The sequence below is a fragment of the Lobosporangium transversale genome (genome assembly GCF_002105155.1).
Source record: "Lobosporangium transversale strain NRRL 3116 chromosome Unknown BCR41scaffold_4, whole genome shotgun sequence".
Classification (NCBI taxonomy): domain Eukaryota; kingdom Fungi; phylum Mortierellomycota; class Mortierellomycetes; order Mortierellales; family Mortierellaceae; genus Lobosporangium; species Lobosporangium transversale.
Genome location: NW_019028982.1, coordinates 807819 through 827364, shown reverse-complemented (window position 1 = coordinate 827364; position 19546 = coordinate 807819). Strand labels below are relative to the sequence as shown.

The 19546-nt window shown below is 41.7% G+C and overlaps 7 protein-coding genes across 7 annotated transcripts; 3 read left to right on the top strand and 4 right to left on the bottom strand.

Moving 5' to 3' along the window:
* Window positions 1-218: 218 nt before the first annotated feature.
* Window positions 219-951, bottom strand: BCR41DRAFT_419190 (hypothetical protein; the record flags this gene model as incomplete). The annotated part of the gene is made up of 2 exons (XM_022029723.1): window positions 219-654; window positions 743-951. The coding sequence occupies 2 exons, from the start codon at window positions 949-951 to the stop codon at window positions 219-221; spliced, it is 645 nt and encodes a 214-aa protein (XP_021885140.1).
* Window positions 952-2551: 1600 nt separating this feature from the next.
* Window positions 2552-5371, top strand: BCR41DRAFT_383837 (hypothetical protein). The gene is made up of 7 exons (XM_022027509.1): window positions 2552-2584; window positions 2749-2808; window positions 2922-3102; window positions 3239-3983; window positions 4150-4374; window positions 4488-4877; window positions 5016-5371. Exons 2-7 carry the CDS (start codon window positions 2757-2759, stop codon window positions 5259-5261), a joined length of 1839 nt encoding a protein of 612 aa, XP_021885139.1. The 5' UTR covers window positions 2552-2584; window positions 2749-2756; the 3' UTR covers window positions 5262-5371.
* Window positions 5372-6008: 637 nt separating this feature from the next.
* On the top strand, window positions 6009-8573 carry BCR41DRAFT_419188 (hypothetical protein). Its single transcript, XM_022029722.1, has 4 exons — window positions 6009-6292; window positions 6437-6696; window positions 7018-7208; window positions 7300-8573. The coding sequence occupies exons 1-4, from the start codon at window positions 6151-6153 to the stop codon at window positions 8411-8413; spliced, it is 1707 nt and encodes a 568-aa protein (XP_021885138.1). The 5' UTR covers window positions 6009-6150; the 3' UTR covers window positions 8414-8573.
* Window positions 8574-10124: 1551 nt separating this feature from the next.
* On the top strand, window positions 10125-12546 carry BCR41DRAFT_392736 (hypothetical protein; the record flags this gene model as incomplete). The annotated part of the gene is made up of 3 exons (XM_022028491.1): window positions 10125-10248; window positions 10410-11416; window positions 11524-12546. The coding sequence occupies 3 exons, from the start codon at window positions 10125-10127 to the stop codon at window positions 12544-12546; spliced, it is 2154 nt and encodes a 717-aa protein (XP_021885137.1).
* A 169-nt stretch (window positions 12547-12715) lies between these two features.
* Window positions 12716-13903, bottom strand: BCR41DRAFT_411789 (hypothetical protein; the record flags this gene model as incomplete). The annotated part of the gene is made up of 1 exon (XM_022029459.1): window positions 12716-13903. The coding sequence occupies one exon, from the start codon at window positions 13901-13903 to the stop codon at window positions 12716-12718; it is 1188 nt and encodes a 395-aa protein (XP_021885136.1).
* Window positions 13904-14268: 365 nt separating this feature from the next.
* Window positions 14269-16882, bottom strand: BCR41DRAFT_392734 (hypothetical protein; the record flags this gene model as incomplete). Its single annotated transcript, XM_022028490.1, has 4 exons — window positions 14269-14339; window positions 14448-14880; window positions 14970-15209; window positions 15926-16882. The coding sequence occupies 4 exons, from the start codon at window positions 16880-16882 to the stop codon at window positions 14269-14271; spliced, it is 1701 nt and encodes a 566-aa protein (XP_021885135.1).
* A 1174-nt stretch (window positions 16883-18056) lies between these two features.
* BCR41DRAFT_367755 (hypothetical protein) lies at window positions 18057-19058 on the bottom strand (the record flags this gene model as incomplete). The annotated part of the gene is made up of 1 exon (XM_022026334.1): window positions 18057-19058. The coding sequence occupies one exon, from the start codon at window positions 19056-19058 to the stop codon at window positions 18057-18059; it is 1002 nt and encodes a 333-aa protein (XP_021885134.1).
* Between the last annotated feature and the right edge of the window lie 488 nt (window positions 19059-19546).

Below are 19546 nucleotides of genomic sequence, written 5' to 3'. Positions count from 1 at the left end.
CACTCGATAAAAACAAACATTAGCGTGTTCTCAATACTTATCAAATTGAAAGCGAAAATAAGGATGTGGCGTATTTGCTTGCTTAAATAGCAGGCTTTTAGTGAAGGAGATTCATTATCGTATGTATTTTACTGTTTATAGCATTGCTATTACTCAGTTCATTTTGGACCTTCCTTGTCAATTTAATGCAGATCTTTATTGCTTTTTATCTTTCATCATTAAAATAGATCACCGGCTTGATCCAAGAGGGTTGCAAGTTGGCTTGGCTCTATTTGTTCTGCCAGCCAGCTGGACGCTCGATACGTGTAAACCCATAGGCCGCCATTTTCCCCTTCAATAGATTTAAAGTACCTTATCACTACAACTGTCGCTGCAATTGTCGCCGAGAGTGATTCTGTGTCTTGGATCTCCATTGTAGCTGCAACAATCGCAGGAATGAGGCCCATATACGAGAACAATTCATCTTTCCATGGCCAAGACCCTTCAGGTGTCTGCATTGACGACAAGTCTGGCGCACTTCTATCCTGATAAACCTGAGAGATGACATAGTCTCGTAATCTCACAATGCTTTCCCCAATTCTTTTCTTGTCAAACTGTGAGTTGATGAACTGCCTCAATACCACATTGTCTTCCAGGATACTATTCCTATTTGGCCTTGCCCCAGCATGCCAGGAGATATTGTGATGGGTGCGTAAATCTATTTCCCTTTCCACGAGTCTTCCGTGCTCATGGCTGCTCCGACGAATTTGCGATACTGAATTGTCTTCTTTTGATGCTGTCCTCCTCCCCGGTAGATGTTTGTTGTCCCATCAAAGCGAGATCGCCAGAATTATCGCGTGCTACTGCCCTTGGGCCATTTTGACGATCAGGATCGCTATCGCCTGTGCCAAGGAACCTATTAATAAGTACCTTGATGAAATCGCCGTTTCCATTATTTTTTTCTTGATGCATGGAAAAGTTACTAAAGATTGGTGAGTGAACATTTGTATGCGAACCAATTGATAGACTTGGGGAGACAGAGGTATGGGGAGATGAGAGTGGAGCATTTGTTTATTTATATTTATCTTCAACCTTTCAATTTTTATAAATTATGATTACCCTCGACTCCTGTCAGGTCGTGGCGATTGGTGTTGGCGTTGGAGTAGGCTTGGTGCCACCCAATCACAAAGCCCAGACCACATTTACATGCATATCACGGGCTCTTTAATTGTTAGACAGGCTGTGCCTTGATCTTCTTCATACCTTAGCAAACACCACAGCCAACGCTTAGTACTCTCAGCTGATGCTATCACTCCAAAAGGAGAATGCACCCCCTTTCCTCATTCTCTGATTACATGTCTAACGGCTAAATTCAATGCCATTGAAGCCCTCTCTTTTTTCTAGTCATCAAAACTTGCGGCAGTAGACAACTTGCTGAATGGTCCCTCTCCATAGCTTGTGTTCAGAATCTTTAGCACCTTTACATGCACCCCATGAGTCCTACATTGTCATAAAAAAAATAAAATTTATAAAATTTATAAATTATCCAGCGTTAACACTTGATGATTTCAAAAATCATCTTCAGAATGTTAATGAGGGAAAGGATTGAGCTTCTGGTAGAGGTTGGCAGGTGGTGCATTTTCCTTCGTTCAGCCAACGAAAGGGCGCTCTTTTTGTCTCTATCCCTCTTTCTATCTATCTCTATTCCAGCTCATCTCTCTTCTTTCCCTCAATTTCTCTCATTTCTCTCATTTCTCTCATTTCTCTCTTTCTCTCTTTCTCCACGTCTTTCTTTGCTTCTTCATCTCTTTCTCGGCCTTCTCTCCTTCTGTCTCATTCTTTTCCCTCTGTTTCTCCGTCTCTTTGTGTGAGTAAAGTTCATATGCAGATTATTCATGTTTTCATGCTCGTCTTTTTTTTTTTTTTTTTTTTTTTTTTCCTTGTGCCATTACAAAACTACAAATGTCTCAAGATGCAGGAGCTTCCAGTGAATTGAATTGGGCTAAGTTTTTTTCTGTTCATATGATCGGTTTAAATTAAGAAATTCTTTTTTAGATCACCTAAACGGTATCTCAAATTCGTATTTTAAAAAAGTAAAAGAGGGACTTCCAAACGTACACAGCCACAGAGCACTGCCCGACATATTTTATTTTATTTTACATGTATTTTATTTTGTTTTATTTTATTTTATTTTCGGTGACTTCTTTGCTGTCAAGAGTTGGGCCTTTTATGTAGAAGAACAATTTGGGTGTGTGTGGCCATTTTAACGAAACGAAGCCAGCGAGAATTTGTCTTTGGGGATAGAGATAGTCACCAGTCATTTTTTATACATTTCGGTCTTGATTAATTGCTGGATAGCTTGATTCTTCTGTCTGTTGGTTGGTTATAAATATATATATATATATATATATATATTTATGATAATATGTAGTTAGGGATCTATGCTAAAGCTCAAAACTACAAAGGAGGAAAAAAAAAAAAAACGCCACCAAATATGGGCATATCACGTGCAAATTTCAGAATTGCAGTTTTTTGAGCAATGTGTCATCAGTAAATTCATTCATCAAGTTCAATCCTCTTGCACATTTAATATAAACTTTCAAAGGCAAGAATAAAAAAAAAAAAAAAAAAATACAGCAGAGCTACGGATCAGGGCTCTTTGAAAGGCTTTCCAACAACTTTGTAATAAGAAGGAAAGGACCTTTTTGTTTGTTTGTTTGTTTGTTTGTTTTTCCACCTCCTGACCATTAGCTGATCTCATCTAAACAGGAATTCTCATGGACGTGGATCAACCCAAGGCCAAGTCTGGTGCACCCTTCGTGCTCGATAGTAACGTGTTTTGGTCTTTTGAGTTATAGGGAAAAGCAATTATGATATCGGTTCGTGATCCCGTAACTAACTAATTTTTTTTTTTTTTCTTTCAAATGTGTATCCAAAATCAGTCTTGTCGCTCACAAACGAAGCTAGAAACGCGTATGGATTGCGTCGTCAGGAGTATGGCCGGTACAGACACCATTGTACGCAAAGACTTCACAGAATCAGGAAGACCCTCGGATTCACCCATGGGAAAGATAAAAGCTTTGTTGCTCGTCCTATCACTGCTGAAACTGTGACTGATGAAAAGTATGGCTTACATGACAATGTCATTGCAAAAGCCCCTTTGAATAGAATGGAGGGGAGAAGGGGAAGGCAGAGAAAAGGATAAGTCAATATTCATCTAATGCTCTACTCATTAATGGATTTTTTTTTCGATCTACAGGTATTTACATCTGTTACTCTTCCAGGCGGAGCGTGCCTGGGGCTATGCCATGGAGATCAAGGGACTTTCAGTCGCATTGGATGACAGTCGCAAGCAGAGCCACTACATGAACCGGCTAAAGAAGGCTGCAAAGTTCGCTCAACAATTGGAAGAAATCTGTTCAGCCAAGACAGGGATGGTGGATATTAGGACTGCATTGGATGCCCAAGCATATGCTGCACTCATGTCTGGATATGTGCTCTTTCAGGCTCAACAATGGCAGGGTGCACTTGAGAAGTTCTCTGCTGCACGGGCCATCTATGACAAACTCTCTCTCGCAGGGACATCTCATCAGGAAGCACTTTGTCATGCTGCGATGGACGAGATTGATCCGAATATCAAATTCTGTGGATACCGTCTTCGTCTTTCCAAGGATGGTGTTGTGGACGTGGAGGAGCTTGTCAAGATGTCAGCGGTGAATAAAGGATCCGGATCAGATGTGTTGATGCGTGAGATTGAACATCTTATTGGCCAGACACGACAGGCGAGAGCCCAGGATTTGCATTCGATCACCTGGAGATCAAAACAGTTACCGTTGAAGGATCCTAAGCTGGCGACTGCTATCCTTAAAGCGCAGGAGACTGCTGCAGAGCTCAGTCATGTGGAGGGAGCGTCCAAGGAGGCGAAGTTGGAGAAATTTGACAAGGTTTTGCAGGCGTATGCTGAAGCAGAGAAACATATCAAGAAGGCGCTCAAAGAGGATGCTGTAAGTTGGCTGCTGACTCCAATCGATGGCTTTTTTTTTTATTTTTTTTTTTTTAAAAAAAAAAAAAAAAAAAAAAAAAAAAAAAAATTGGATAGCAACAGATCATATTCAGCTTGTTTACTGATACAAAAGGAAAAAATGTTTATGATTTTGGGTATTTTAATAGGTTGCAGCAGCTAGGGTCAGGTCTTCAAAATCAGAGCAGAATACAGCGGAACTGAACATGATTGCGAGTTACATCAGCTACTCGAGTCTCAGACATACGATCGAGCGAAACTTGTTCCTTGCTAAGGATATCTATAACAGGCTTGAAGGAAAGGAGACAACGGCGGATCGGAACGAGGATGTTCAATATCAAAACCTTGTGAAGGCATATGATAACGTGGTGCAGGTAAAATTCATGCTAGACTGATCGTTTAAAGATTTTTTTTTTTATTGCAAGCAGGACACTAACGTATAACCTTTTTTTTTTTTTTTTTTTTTTTTTTTATAATGAAATTTCAGAATCTGGCAGCTATTCAAGAGCTTCCAGGAGTTGCAGCGGATGTGGAATTGTCGAGGAAGGTGGAGAGGGCGTTATTGTATTACAAGGGCTGGCGATGCTTTTTCACAGCGACTGCGTACTTTAAGCTGTCACGTCATGTTGAGGCCATTGCATTGTTTGATCGTGCACAGAGCTATGCCACACAGATCCGTAGCGAACTCGGAAGGACGATTGGGAAACATGAGGCTGATTCGTTTTATGTGACCGAGGAAGAGTTGAAGGAAATGGAGAGCAAGATCCGGGGCAGGAAATGTCAGGTGCATGCGGCATGGTATTTGGAACATGGACAAGAAGAAAGTCTTGAGGAGAAGCTGTCGTCTATGGACTTGAATGACAAGTCGTTGGATGAGGTATACATCATGTGTTTTTGTATAATTTCATTGCTTTGGTTTGTTTGTAAAAAAGGATATAGACGTTATTGACTAATGACCGGTTCGAATCAACTGGAATTGGATCACGTTTTTTTTTTTTTTTTTTTTTTTTTTTAGCCTGCATTGATCAAGCATTTGGATACGTATCCAACATCGATTACATCGAAGAGTAACCCATTGGTACCCCATCTAGTTGATTTCCCGCCGACACTGCAGGCGATCCCGGCTAAACCACTGTTCTTTGATATTGCCTTCAATCACATGGATTATAACCATGATGCACTGGCAGAAAGAGCAGGCCATCCTCGTCAACAGAGTGAATCCTCTAGTGGATGGTTTGGAACGATCTGGGGTCGTAAATAGATGAACACAGTGATGCTTAGTAAGGATGATCTTATTAAAAAAAGAAAAGAAGGGAAAAAAAATGTATTAGCCTAATGCAGACTAGTATTTAATGGAAGTTTAAAAGAATGAAAGATATCGGTAGTCCAGACACAAAAAAAAAAAAAAAAAAAAAAAAGCTTATCGTCCATCGAAAGTTGAGAAATGAGGAATGCCAGGCAAGATATTCACACAGATGGCAACATTCCACACATTCCTATTCACCATATGCAAGCATGCAGACAAGCAAACAAATAAGTAAGGCAAAGCAAAGCAAAGCAAACAAGCAAAGCAAAAGCGCTTTTGGTTTGAAGTTGATTTGAATATAAAATGATGTGTGATTTGATTTTTTATCCACAAGACGCGTGCAACCACCAAAGGACAAAGGACAAAGGACAAAGAACAAGGAATAAAAAATAAAAATAAAAATAAAAATAAAAATAAAAAGGGAAAATAAAAAAGGAAAAAAGAAGAAAATAAAAAAGGTTAAAAAGGAAGGAAGAAGAGCATGTCTTTTGAATTTACCTTCATTCACTCTACTCATTCTATCCCCATCAGTTGAACGTTAAAAAATAAAAAATAAAAACGATAAAAAATAAAAACTATAAAAAATAAACAAACAAACAAAAAGAAAAAAAAAAGAAAGTGTGTGTGTTTACGCTGTCGTCTTTTCATTCCCTTTTTTGCTTCCTACTTTTATACTCTTGCACTCTTTTCTCTTTCTCTTTCTTTTTCCTTTTTTCTTTTTCCTGCTTCTCTCTTGCCTCTCCTGTCTCTCTTATTCTTCCTTTCCTTCTTCTCTCTATTTCTGCTCATTCACACCTCATTCCTTTTTTTATTTTTATTTTCACTTCATTTTTTATAATTCACAATGTCTGCATCAGATCTGAATGCATTCCTTGCTTGGGCTGAAGAGAATGAGATTCATTGGGACCGTGATGCCATCGAGATCCGTGAAGGCAAACACGGTCTCGGGATCTATGCCAAAAAGGATCTCCAGGCTGGTTATGAAGGTAAAACATCTTGTCCACCCCTTTCTATCGACTGTGTAGAAAGCACTTTTTTTTTTTTTTTTGTCTTTCAATATTCCAGTTTACTCAATCCAATTTTTTTTTTTTTCTCCTCGGCATAAAAAAAAATATATACATAAAAAACAGCGATCCAGGTACCAAAGACAATTGTCCTGTCTGTTCGGTCCACCGGCATCGCCAACTTGTTGGAAGAGGAGGATATTGAGGGCTATGTTGGCCTGACCCTCGCATGCATGTATGAGCATTCCAAAGGAAAGGACTCTCTCTGGTCTGTCTACCTCTCATTGTTGGACAGTCGTCGTCCCTTCATCGCCTCCGATCTTTCTGAAGATGTTCGTGAGATCATGAAGAAATCTGAAGTCTATGGCGAAATCGAGACTGACCTTGTAAGTCGTTTTTTTCTTTTCTCTTTAAAAAAAAAAAAAAAAAAGGATATGTTGTATGTGTTTGTTTGTTTGCTATTGTATTTGTTTTTGTTTTTTATTTTTTTTATTCGCCACACACAAAAGTATGATCGTTTGCCTCAGTTGTGAACCAGAAGCAGTTGAACAAGACCATGTGTTCTTCCTATTTTTGTCTAACAATGACGATACACGGCAATCACACAACGCCCTTTACGTTGTTGTCTTTGCCAAAAAAAAAAAAATAATAATAATAATACTGACTTGATTTTCTTTTTTTTTTCCTCATTGATTCATCTTCTACAGAAGGACATGCGTGAGGACTATGACTCGATTGTAATCCCTTTTCTCGCCAAGCACCCCGACATCTTTACAGAGGAAGTCAAGGAACGTTTCTTCTCCTTTGAGCACTTCAGGCTCATGACCGCCCATGTTTCTTCTCGTGCTATGGATGTCGATAACTTCCATGTCTCTGCCCTTGTCCCTTTTGCTGACCTGTAAGTTGTACATGAACCTACCATCTTGTCTTTACATCCAATCTTTAATGATGACAAAACTAAATGTTTGTTTTTATTTTTGTGTCTATAGAGTGAACCACGAAGCCGAGCCCAACTCTGACTATTTGACCCATGAGGATGTCTGTGATATCTGTGGTGCCCTCTCGTGCGAGCACTTGGATGAGCTTGATTCAGATGAGGAGGAGGATGATGAAGAGGCACCCGAGTTATCTGGTGCAAGCAAGAAGCGCGCTGCTGCCAAAAAGGCCCAGAGCGGTAGTGACGACGATGAGGAGGACAGCGATGATGAAGACTGGGAGGACGAGATCAATGACACATGCGACATCATCTTGGATGAGGATGTTAAAAAGGGTGAAGAGATTACTCGTCACTACGGCCCCTTCCCCAACAAGATCTTCCTGTCCAAGTATGGCTTTGCAGAGATCGACAATGCCCATGACACTGCCACCATTCAGATTGACATGGTCAAGAAGACCGCCCTTGCAATCGTTGGTGACGAGGCTCTTGTGGAGGAACGTCTCAACTGGTTCTTGGAAAATGAGGATACCTTCATTAGCGAAGATGATCCTGAGGAGGATGGTTGCTGCGGCGGTGACCATGATCATGATCATGATCACGATCACGAGCATGGGCACAGCCACGCTCATACACATGAGAAGAAGGAGGCTGAGGATGATGACTCTGATGAAGAGGAAGAGGAAGAGGAAGAGGACGAGGATGACTTCCCTCGTGATATCATGTATATGATGCACGACGGAACAATCGATGACCGTCTGTTGATGTTGCTGAACGTCATTTTCATGGAGAAGGATCAGTTTGTAAAGATTCAGGATAGCTTGGAGGTTGCCACAGAGTACTTCAACGACATCTTCCTCCGTCGCGCTCTTGAGGAGGAGGATGGCCTTGAGGAGGATGAGGAGGAACCCAAGCCCGAGGTGAAGCCTCTGGACGAGACTGGCCGCAGGATTCGCAAGGCTGTGTTGGAGGCTATTCTCAAGGTGATCCACCTTCGTGCAGATGCCTACAAGGTCTCAGATCAGACCTCGGCCGAGGATGATCTGGAAGCATTGAAGAAGTCGGGTCTTACCGGCCCTGCATACTATGGCGAAGTCTGCGCCGTGGGAGAGAAGCAGATTATCCAGAGCGGTCTCAAGCTTTATAGCAAGCTTTTGTCTGAATTGTAAAAAAAAAAAAAATCAATTTGCTTATTATACATTACTTTAGCTTTTTTCCTCCATACCTGCCCTCTCCCCTCTTCTCCACTCTCCACTCGCATACCTGCACATTCATACTCTCACTCACCATACTCAAGCATTGAAAATAATAAATAAACTAGGAGTTGGCGTTTGAAAGAGCCATCAGGATATATATGTAATTGACAAATAATTGAGAGATGACCAAGAGCAAGGAGGCTTTATTTGGTGGCACACACTCATTGTCGTAAAAAAAAGGAGAGAGACCGTTGAAGTATGTGTTCTGAAGTATCACAGAGCTCTTGCCAATCATAATAATTCTACTGTCATTGACACATTGACAAATCTTAATAGAACGTTAATTGTCTGAAATGGTCAATGCTTTTATTTTTGATGTTTTTTCTCAGGAATGGGATATAAAAGAGATCATTTACAATTGGGTCCAAATGGGAATCCCTTTAAATATGGTAAAAGCTCTCTCTCTCTCTCTCTTCTCTTTTCTTTTACTTTTCAAAATATTCTTTTACCCATCCTCAGTCCTTGAGTAGCCATTTTACACACAAGGAAAAAAAAAAAAAAAAAAAAAAGAGGCAAAAGACATACGATCGTAGATACAGATAGACATGCAAACTATCCGCTCCAACCTCATTTTCATCTCTGTTCTAATGGTGCTTGGCCTACTCTCTGTTGGTGAGACGAATGTAGACACTATACCTATGCCTATGCCCCTTTCTGTGGATGCGATTCATCAAAGCCCTGCCAGAATAGTCACCAGGAGTGAGGAAAGGAGTCTCAGGAATACCAGGGACATCAGGAACAGAGAGTCCTACAAGAGATGTAAAATAGAGGCGGAGGCGAAGTTTGCGTCATGCGACAATGGTACACCAGACAGCAAAGAGATTTGTTCTTCAATGTTGAAGAACATGGCCCAATCCTGTGCAGCAAGAAGCCAATAACAAAAATAGAAACGAAATAAATATATATCTATAAAAGACACTATATACACGCACTCGGTTATTATACCCTTTGTATGTGGATACTCAGTGGAAGGGAAAGATGGATTTTTTTTAAAAAAAAAAAAAAAAAAAGACCACAATTTCTTTCTTTAAGAAGCGACCATCGGATATTATTATTATTATTATTATTTGCTGATGATACTGTTGCGTTGCTCTGAACGAATGTGCAAAATGTCCTCTCTCAACACACTTGTAATATCATTTTTTATATACACAGTGCACATGTACACTGTATACCACAGCGAGTTCTCTTCCGTCTTTTTAATTCCCCGCGCATGTCAGGATTCAATATATAATTAATTAGTCTTGGGAAAAAGAGAAAGAAAAAAAAAAAAAAAAAAAAAAAAAACGTATCCACAGTGATGCTTCGAAGATGTTCTCCAGTAAATATCAAAAGTAAAAAAAGCCATCATCTGATGTCTGCTGTCTGATGTCTGATGTCTGATATAAACATTGGTTCCTTTCCTTTTAAGACCCTTTTCTCTTTTTCTAATAAATGCAAAGGAAGAAATAAAAACATAAAAAAAAAAAAAAAGAATCAGCTTTCACCTAATCAGTGTAACAACCTTGAAACCATCTTTTTTTAAAAAAAAAAAATAAAATAAAAATTAAAAAATAAAAAAAATAAAATAAAATAAAAGTCTTCCAACATTCCTTCACATTACTTTACCGCTTGCCATCAAATCATGGGCAACTGCGCCAAATCTCGCGCGGATCTAGATCTTGGATCCGAGCCTTTGGAAATTACAACTCCGCAGGACGCCACCATCAACGATCCGTCGTACGACGTGTCCTCTTCTACCCAAGACAGTAAGTGTAATAATTTCAAAATACTTTTTTTTTTTTTTTTTTTTTTTTTTTTTTGTTGTAAGAATAATTTACTAAGAAAACTTGTCTCCGTTAACCTCAATTTTCATATTTGCTTTTGTCTTGCTTTACTTTTTTTTTTTTTTTTTTTTTTTCTATACAAGTAGTCGTTACTGCCAAAACACCTTTACTCTCGCAAGGGCCAGGGGAAATAGAGAGTCTCGAGGATGTAATCGAAGGCCTCGAACGGGCTTTAATACGCGTGAAGAGCCATCCCAATTACGATGGCCGGTATTCGGACCAAATGACGGCAAGTGGCAGCAGTTCAAGCAAAATGAAGATGACAGCACAGCTTGGTCCAAGGGCTCCACAGACTGAGGAAGAAGCAGACACTGAAGCCGAGACAGAGAAGTTGAATCCAAGCCTAGAAGACTATCTCTTTAGCCGAGAAACAACTGTGGTTCCCTTTGATGATGACAACAATAACAACGCTCATCAAATCCCAGATCCCAAACCCAAGCCTAAACCCAAACCCAAACCCAAGTCTAGATCAAAGTCAAAGTCAAAGTCCAAAGCTACGCACAGCTCAGCTGTTGATCAGGAGGCGCTCAAAACCGAGAATAATGAAGAGGAGTATGGAGGAGCAGGTAACGATGGCGATGAAGGTAGAAAAGTAGCAAGTGAAGAGGATGGAGCTGAAGAAGAAGGGGCGGATGCCAATGATGGTAAGGATGGCAATAATGGCCAAGACCAAAGAGATGAAGGGCAGGCCGAAGAAAATGAAGATGATGAGGAGTACAAAGACGAAGGAGGGGACGATGACGAAGAGGAAGAGGTGGAAGAAGGAAAAGAAGAGGAGGAAGAAGAAGAAGTAGAGGAAGAGGATGAAGAGGAAGAGGAAGAGCAGGGCGAAAATGAACAAGAAGATGATAATGCCGAGGAAGCCGAGGATGAAGATGACCAAGATGGTGAGGATGCAGAAGATGGCGAAGAACAGACCAAAGCGAATGAAGCCAAAGCTACGAATCCTGCTCCTCCTTCAAAGCCAACTTCATCTAAAGCCAAGAGCAAGGGCACCGCAGTAGCCACGCGCATCACTAGGGCTCGTGCTGCTCAAAATGCGGCCCAAGCCGACAGCGACATTGTGTCGAACTATATTAACATGATCAGCGTAAGTAACTTGCTCTGACCGATGTAAGAAAAGTGTATGGTCTATATGAAACCCAAGGCCCTCATTAACACCTTGGGTTCCCTATTTCAATTTGTTTGTTTATGCAGCGCGGCATCAGAACGGAAAATAAAAAGGAGGGATCTACACGAGCGTTTCTCAAGCGCTACATCGAATGCTCGTTCGACATCCCTCAGGCTTCTCAAGAGCCACATTTCAAACAGGCTGTTCGACAAGGAATGGACTCCGGGATCTTCGGTTACAGGAACAGCAATTATGCTCGTATTGCGTTTGTCTCCCCGATTTCTGAAGGAGCTGCGCCTCCATCCACATCCCCATCCGCGCCTTCGGGGACTAAGAAAACGACGAAGAAAGCTGCGGAGCCAAAGAGCTCGGCCACTACAGCGGCCGTCGGACGCGGTAACAAGGGCGGCCAAAGCGCCAAGGCTGCACCTAGCACCAAGGGCAAAGGCAAAGGCAAAGGCAAAGGCAAAGATAAGGCGCTGTCATCAACCTCAGAACAGGCACCTGCTACTTCAGCCCCAACCAAGGCTTCTGCCGCTGCCAAACCAACACCAAAGGGTAAGGGCAAGGGCAAGTCTGAAGCATCTGATGCCATTACCCCTTCCGACCCGACAATAAAGGCAGCTGTAAGAAGAAAAGCACCTGCCAGGAAGCCAAAGCCTTCTGGGAAGGCTTCGCAATCTTCAAATAGTGTTGCTACAGCCGGCACTACTCCAAGCTCCTCTTCTCGTCCTAGGCCTACTCGGTCATCCATAAAAGACGAAAAACCTTCTGGCTCTATCCAGAACACAAAAGCACCTACAAGAGGTACGAAGCGAAATGCTCGAACCGCATTTGCAGATGATACAGAGGAAGAAACCATAGAGGGGGGCCGAGGACTGGGCGATGACAATGAGGATCAAGGCTACCAAACCGACGAAGAATACGCTGGTAATAGCAAGGGTAACGCTTCCTCTGCTTCTGCCCAAACCGCTCGTCCTACTCGTTCAAGTGGCAGAGGGCGTGGGGCCTCAGCAAATTCCTCGAGGCAGCCTCCGAGATCGTTGGTCAAAATCCCAAGGATTGAGAACAAGTCTGCGGTGACCGGAGGAAGAAAATCGAAAAAATAATTGAAAAGTGTAAAAATGAAATGAAAGAGCAAAACAAAAATAAAGGAAATACTTCTGGAGAGCAATAAGGTCATTATTTTGTTTTTATTCTTCTGACACTATGGACATTGTATGGCCAACAATAGCTATAAATGCTTGTTCCAGTACACAGCTATACACGTAAAGATAGCTATTTCGCCATACCAAGGGATTTCTTCCTTAACTCAGCTGACATTCTGAGCGCGGTAACCTGATCCGCACCAGCTGCTATGGTCTTACAGAGTTCTTTCATCTGTATTGCCATGCCTTTTGCGGTCTTGTATTGTTCTCTCCGGTTTCCCTCTGGATACTTGCCAAAAGCGATCAGTATACTCTGGTCCTTCATCTGTTCTAGTGAATCCTTACAGTCATTGAACTCCCCCTTAATTTTAACAATGGGTCCGATGAGGTTCTCGCAACAATTGACCAGATCCAGCATATGGGTGGCTCCCAAGAAATAGGCCTTAGCCTTGTTAGAGTTATGAGCGGCTACCGACAAAGAGCAAATACCCCCAGCGCCAGTGGCCACCGCTGAAACGGCAGCAGCTTTAACCCCTGTAAGGAGAGTAGCATTGGTCGCCCCTGCAAGGACAGCAGCATTGGTCGCTCCTGTGAGGGCAGCAGCATTGGTCATCATTGTAAGTAAAGCAGCTTGGGTCGTGCCTGCAGTGGCAGCAGCTTGGGTCGCACCTGCAAGGAAAAAAGCTTGGGTCGCCCCTGTAACGAGGGCCAAAGGCGGAAAGGATATAGTTGCAAGGGTATAGGCGGCCCAACCAGCGAAAGTAATTCCTAGGCTAGCGGCAGTAATTCCCAGCCCGGTAACTCCGACATCTTCGCATTTCTCGGCAATCTTAGTGTGGTCATCGAAGGCTCTCGTCCATTTTTCAGCATGTTGTTCTGCCTTGAGAGAAATGCCTACAAAGCCCTTAATGGCAGCTTCATGAGCTTCCTGTAAAGGCAGGACCTCGTTGAGCAGGCGTTCTAAGGCCAAAATAATTTTATCGGCTTCACCAATGAAGATTTTGAAGATGTACTCATAGTAATTCATCAAAACTCGGATTTGATCAATGATTCCGTAAAGGGCTGGGAGTGTTTTATCGCAATATTGCTCCACCAAATCCAAGAACTCATTTATCAGGGCCTTCTTTTCACGAGTGGCGGCTGCATAAAGAGAAGTGAGGTTGTTAAGATAGTCACCAACCCATTTAAGGAAATCGTCCAAAAAGGCCTTGATTCTCTCCAAGTCTTGTTTGATATCTGGAATGGGTATTGTGCTAAGGTCTTTTCCCTTCATTCCGTGAAGGAGGGAGAGAGGAGTGGGAGGAGGGGAAAGAGCCATTTTTTTTTTTTTTAAATGGATTGCTTATTTGTGAGAGACAAGAATCAAAGTGACAAAGAGGCAGTTCTTATATTGTCAGTAAAAACGGTATTTTTTGTAGTATATATAGCTACATTAGCTCATTGTCTTCCCTATTGCTATGTTGTAACACGACCATCCAAGGGAGGGAGCATGAAGTAGCTACATACAAAAGGATGCCAAGACAGGTCAGTTTGTTTCTTTCCGGGAAAGATAGAGATTTGTAGCGCTCGATTTTTTTCATTGGTCAAATTTAGAATGTGCTGTCCATTCATGTATCATTACTTCCTAACTTTCAAAAAAAAAAAAAAAAACTTCTGGAGGGCAATAGGGCCATCATTTGCTTTTTATTCTTCCGACACTATTAACACTATTTGGCCAACAATAGATAGCGATAAACGCTTATTCCTATAGACGGCTATACGCAAGTAAAGATAGTTATTTCGCCACACCAAGCAACTTCTCCTTAACTCGGCTGTCATTCTGAGCTCAATAATCTGATGCGCACAATACATTATGCTACTACAGAGTTCTTTCATCTCCACTGCCTTGCCTTTTGCGACCTTGTATTCTTCTTTCTGGATATCCTCGGAATACATACCGGCAGTGCTCAGCTTGCTGTGGTTCTTCACTCCTTCTAGTAATTCCCTACAAGCATCGAGTTTGATCCCAATTTCAAAAATGGACTCTTCGATCTCCTTGCTACACCTGTCCAGCTCCTGCATGTTGATGGCTCCCAGGTTATAGATCCTATCCATGGTTTCGTCATTATATGCCAACAAACAGCAATTACCTCCAATACCTCCGACACCAGCTGCTGCCGCTGTAAGGACAGCAACTTTGATCGTCCATGTAGCGATGGCCAGTGGACGGTTTGTAACAACAAAGGCAAGGGTACCCACCGCAGCGGCAGCAATTCTGTATTCCTTAGCGCTCTCAGTGTGGTCGTGAAGGGCATCCTTGTATTTTTCAATAAGACTTCGTGCCTTGAGAGAAATGATTTGAAAGTCCCTTACGGATTTGTATGCTCTTGCCGTAAAAATGGAACCAAATCGATCAAGCCATGTAAGGGTGAAATGGTGTTTTCGGCCTCATCGATGAAGACTACGAAGGTGTCCTTATGACGAGTCATCAAAGCTTGGATTCGATCAAGGACCCTGTAAAGATCTGGGACTGTTTCCGTGGGGTATTTTACCAGAAAACCCAAGAAATCATTCATTAAGACTTTTACTTCACTAGTGGTGGTTGCATAAAGAGAAACTACCGGCTCGTTAAGATGGCCATCGACCTATCTAAGGAATCCATCAAGGAAGATCTTGATTTCCTCCAAGTTCCCTTGGATACCTGGAATGAATGTAGTGCTAAAGTCTCTTTCCTTCATTCCGTGAAGAAGGGGGAGAGGAATGGAAGGAAGCGGAAGAACCTTTTTATTTAATAAAAAATGGATTGCTTATTTGTGAGAAACAAGAATCAAAATAAAAAAGAGGTAATTCTTTTATTGTCAGCAAAAAAATGGTGCTGTTTGTAGTATATATAACTACATGGACTCTTTGCCTTATTGGCATGCAACACAGTCATCCAAGGAAGGGGAGCATGAAGCAGGTAGCGTCCATTGTGAAAGCCAATGGTATATACAAATGATTGCCATGAAATGCGCTCAGTGGCAAGGGCAAAGCACGATTTTTTTATTGTCCAGCCCTATTTAGAATTTGCAACAAAAAGTAAAGTCCATGTAGGTTCCTACAGTTTATACAGAGGATTGTGAAATATAATAATAATAATAACTATAATAAACAAAAATCCTCTGGAAAGCAATAGGGTCGTCATTTGCTTTTATTCTTCCGACACTATTAACATTATTTGGCCAACAATAGATAGCGATAACCGCTTGTTTCTGTACATTACAATACAAAAATAAACATAGCTATTTCGTTACATCAACAACTTCATCTTAAACTCAATTGTCATCCCGAGCTCGGTAATCTGGTGCGCGCTGTACATTACGCTATCACAGAGCTCTTTCATCTCCACTGTCTTGCCTTTCGCAAGCCTGTATTCTTCTCTCTGGGTATCCTCCGAATACATGCCGGCGGTGATCGGCTTGCTTTGGCTTTTCACCCCTTCTAGTAAGTTCTTACAAGCAGAGAGTTTGTTCCCGATTTCAAAAATGGACTCTTTGATCTCCTTGCTACACCTGTCCAGCTCTTGCATATTGGTGGCTCCCAGGCTATAAACCCTAGCCTCGTCCCGGTTGTGCGCGGATACCGATAAAGAGCAGATACTCCCGGCACCAGCGAACACCGCTGCAAGGACAGCAGCTTGGGTTGTCCCTGTAAGGGCAGCATGGATCGCCCCTGTAAGGGTAGTATGGGTCGTCCCTGTAAGGACAGGACGGGTCGCGCCTAAAACGATGGCCAAAGGCGAGTAGGGCATAGTCACAAAGGCAAAGGCGCCCAGCCCAGCGCTAGCAATCCCCAGCCCAGTAGCGCCAGCAATTCCATATTTCTTAGTGCTCTGAGTGTGATCATGAGAGGCCGCCTTGTATTTGTCAATAAGCCTTTGTGCCCTCAGAGAAATGTTAAGAAACACCTTCGCCGTTTCTATATGTTCTTGCCGAAAAAACGAAACCAAATCGATTAGGACTTGTAAGGATGAAATAGTATCATTAGCTCCACTGATGAAGACCTCCAAGGTGTGCTCGTAACGAATCATCAAAGCCCGGATTTGATCAACGACCATGTAAAAATCTGGGAGCGTTTCCGTGGAATATCGTACCAGACAACCCAAGAATTCAATTGTTAAGGTCTTTGCTTCATTAATAGAGGTACCGTGAGGAGAAATGACGAGCTTGCTAAGATAGTCATCGATCCATCTATGAAATTCGTCAAGGAAGACCTTGATTTTCTCCAACTCTTCTTTGATATCTGGAATGGGTATTGTGCTAAGGCCTTTTCCCTTCATTTCGTGAAGAAGGGGAGAGGAATTGAAGGAAGGGGAAGAGCCTTATTTTTTTTTTAAAAAAAAAAAAAAAAAAAAAAAAAAAAAAAAAAGGATTGCTTATTTGCGAGAGACAAGAATCAAAATAACAAAGCAGTTCTTATATTGTCAGTAAAAATGGTGTTATTTGTAGCATATATACAGCTACATTAACTCATTGCCTTCCTTATTGTCATGTTGTAACACAATCATCCAAGGGGGAGAGCATGAAGTAGCTACGTACAAAAGGATGCCAAGACAGGTCAGTTTGTTTCTTTCCGGGAAAGATAGAGATTTGTAGCGCTCGGTAGCAAGGCGAAGCACGATTTTATTTCATTGGTCAACTCTATTTGGGATATGCAACAAAGTGCAGTCCACACATGTATTACAGCTTCCTACACTTTCACGCCTGATATGAGGATAAAAATAAAAAATACAAAACAAACCCCAGTTTATCGTTCGCGCAGGATCGATCCGTGAAAGGGTTTGTTATACAAAGGTACAGTGAAGAAAAAGAAAAAAAAAAAAAAAGTTCTGGAGAGCAATAGGATCGTCATGTTGTTTTTTATTCTTCTGAAACTATGGACACTATATGGCCAACAAAACCTATAAACGCTTGTTCCTGTACACAGCTATATACAAGTGAGAACAGCTGATTCAGCACATCAGATAGCAACAGAGGCTGCTTCGATTATTTGCTTCATCTTTCAAATTTTCTTTTCTATTCATTTCAATTCAATAAATATATCAAACTCCATTTTTACTACCTCATTCATACTGGTGAAAAAAAAAGTAAAAAATGGAGTTTGATATATTTATTGAATTGAAATGAATAGGAATGAAAACTTGATATAATGTCGATTTTCGACACTATGTCAAGGGCGCACTGTACACTACTTTTACCCCTGATTGAGGGAAATAACAAAAAAGAAACCATCCCAGTCTATTGTTCATGCAGAGATCCGCGAAAGGTTTGTAATACAAAGGGATAGTGAAAAAAAAAAAAAAAAAAAAAAAAAATCTTCTGGAGAGCAATAGGGCCATCATTTTGTTTTTTATTCTTCTGACACTCTGGACACTATGGACACTACATGGTCAACAAAACCTATCAGCACTTGTTCCTGTACACAACTATACACAAATAAAGATAGTTAATTCGTCACTTAAGCAGGCTCATCTTGAACTCAGCTGTCATTCCGAGCTGGGTAATCTGATTCGCACTATACATTATGATATCACAGAGTTTCTTCATCTCCTCTGCCTTGCCTTTCGCGAGCCTATATTCTTCTTCCTGGATATCAGCTGTATACATGCCGGCAGTGGTCGGCTTGCTGTGGTCCTTCACCCCTTTTAGTAAATTCTTACAATCGTAGAGTTTGTCCCCAATATTAAAAGCGGACTCTTTCATTACATTGCTACACCTATCCAGCTCCCCCATGTTGGTAGCTCCCAGGCTATAGACCCTAGCCTTGCCCGAGTTATGGGTGGCTGCCGTATAACAGCAAGCGACCCCGGCACCAGCGACCACGGTTGTAAGGGCAGCAGCATGGCCCACCCTCGTAATGATGGCCAAAGGCGGACAGGGTATAGCCACAAGGGCAAGGACGCCTAGCCCAGCGCTAGCAACCCTCAACGCAGTACCCTCAGCAGCGGTGTATTTCTTAGCGCTCTTATTGTGACTACTAGAGGCCTCGTTGTATTCGCCAATAAGCTTTTGTGCCCTGAGAGAAATGCTAAAAAACATCTTCGCCGTTTCTATATGCTCTTGTCGAAAATTTGGAACCGACTCGATCAGGTCTTCTAAAAACAAAATTGTGTCTTTGGCTTCACTGGCGAAGACTCTGAAGACGTGGTCGTAACGAGTCATCAAAGTCCGGATTCGATCAACGACCATGTAAAGATCTGGGAGTGTTCCCGTGCAATATCGTACTAGACAAACCAAGAATTCAATTGTCAAGGTCTTTGCTTCACCAATGGGGGTACCACAAAGAGAAATCTCGAGCTTGCTAAGATAGCCATCGACCCAACTACGGAATTCGTCAAGGGAGACCTTAATTTTCATCAAGTCCTCTTTGATATCTGGAATGAGTGTTGTGCTGAGATCTTTTCCCTTCATTTCGTGAAGAAGGGGGAGAGGGATGGAGGGAAGGCAAAGAGCCATTTTTTTTCTTTTTTTAAAAGGATTGCTTATTTAAAAAACAAGAATCAAATTGACAAAGAAGCAGTTCTTATATTGTCAGCAAAAATAGTGCTGCTGTTAGTATAAATAAAGCCACATTGGCCCATTGCCTTCCGTATTGGCATGTTGTAACACCACCATCCAGGGGAGTGGGCATAGAGTGGCTACGCACAAGAATATGCCAAGGCAGGTCAGTTTGTTTCTTTTCGGGAAAGATAGAGGTTTGTAGTACCCATTGTGAAAGCCAATGGTATATGCAAATGATTACCATGAAATGCGCTCGGTAGCAAGGCGAAGCATGGTTTTTTTCATTGGTTAACTCTATTTAGATTATACAACAAAGTACATGTACAGTCCATGTAGTTTCCTACACTTCCGCCCCTGATCTGAGAGAAAAAAAAATAAAAAATAAACCCCCAGTTTATTGTTCGCGCAGGGATCCGTGAAAGACTTTGTTATTCAAAGGATAG

Coding starts and splice junctions, on each gene's coding strand:
- BCR41DRAFT_419188 (XM_022029722.1), top strand. CDS start 6,151: ATGTCTGCATCAGATCTGAATGCATTCCTTGCTTGGGCTGAAGAGAAT. Junction 6,697..7,017: donor GCGAAATCGAGACTGACCTT/GTAAGTCGTTTT, acceptor CATCTTCTACAG/AAGGACATGCGTGAGGACTA. Junction 7,209..7,299: donor CTTGTCCCTTTTGCTGACCT/GTAAGTTGTACA, acceptor TTGTGTCTATAG/AGTGAACCACGAAGCCGAGC.
- BCR41DRAFT_383837 (XM_022027509.1), top strand. CDS start 2,757: ATGGACGTGGATCAACCCAAGGCCAAGTCTGGTGCACCCTTCGTGCTC. Junction 4,375..4,487: donor CATATGATAACGTGGTGCAG/GTAAAATTCATG, acceptor ATGAAATTTCAG/AATCTGGCAGCTATTCAAGA. Junction 4,878..5,015: donor ATGACAAGTCGTTGGATGAG/GTATACATCATG, acceptor TTTTTTTTTTAG/CCTGCATTGATCAAGCATTT.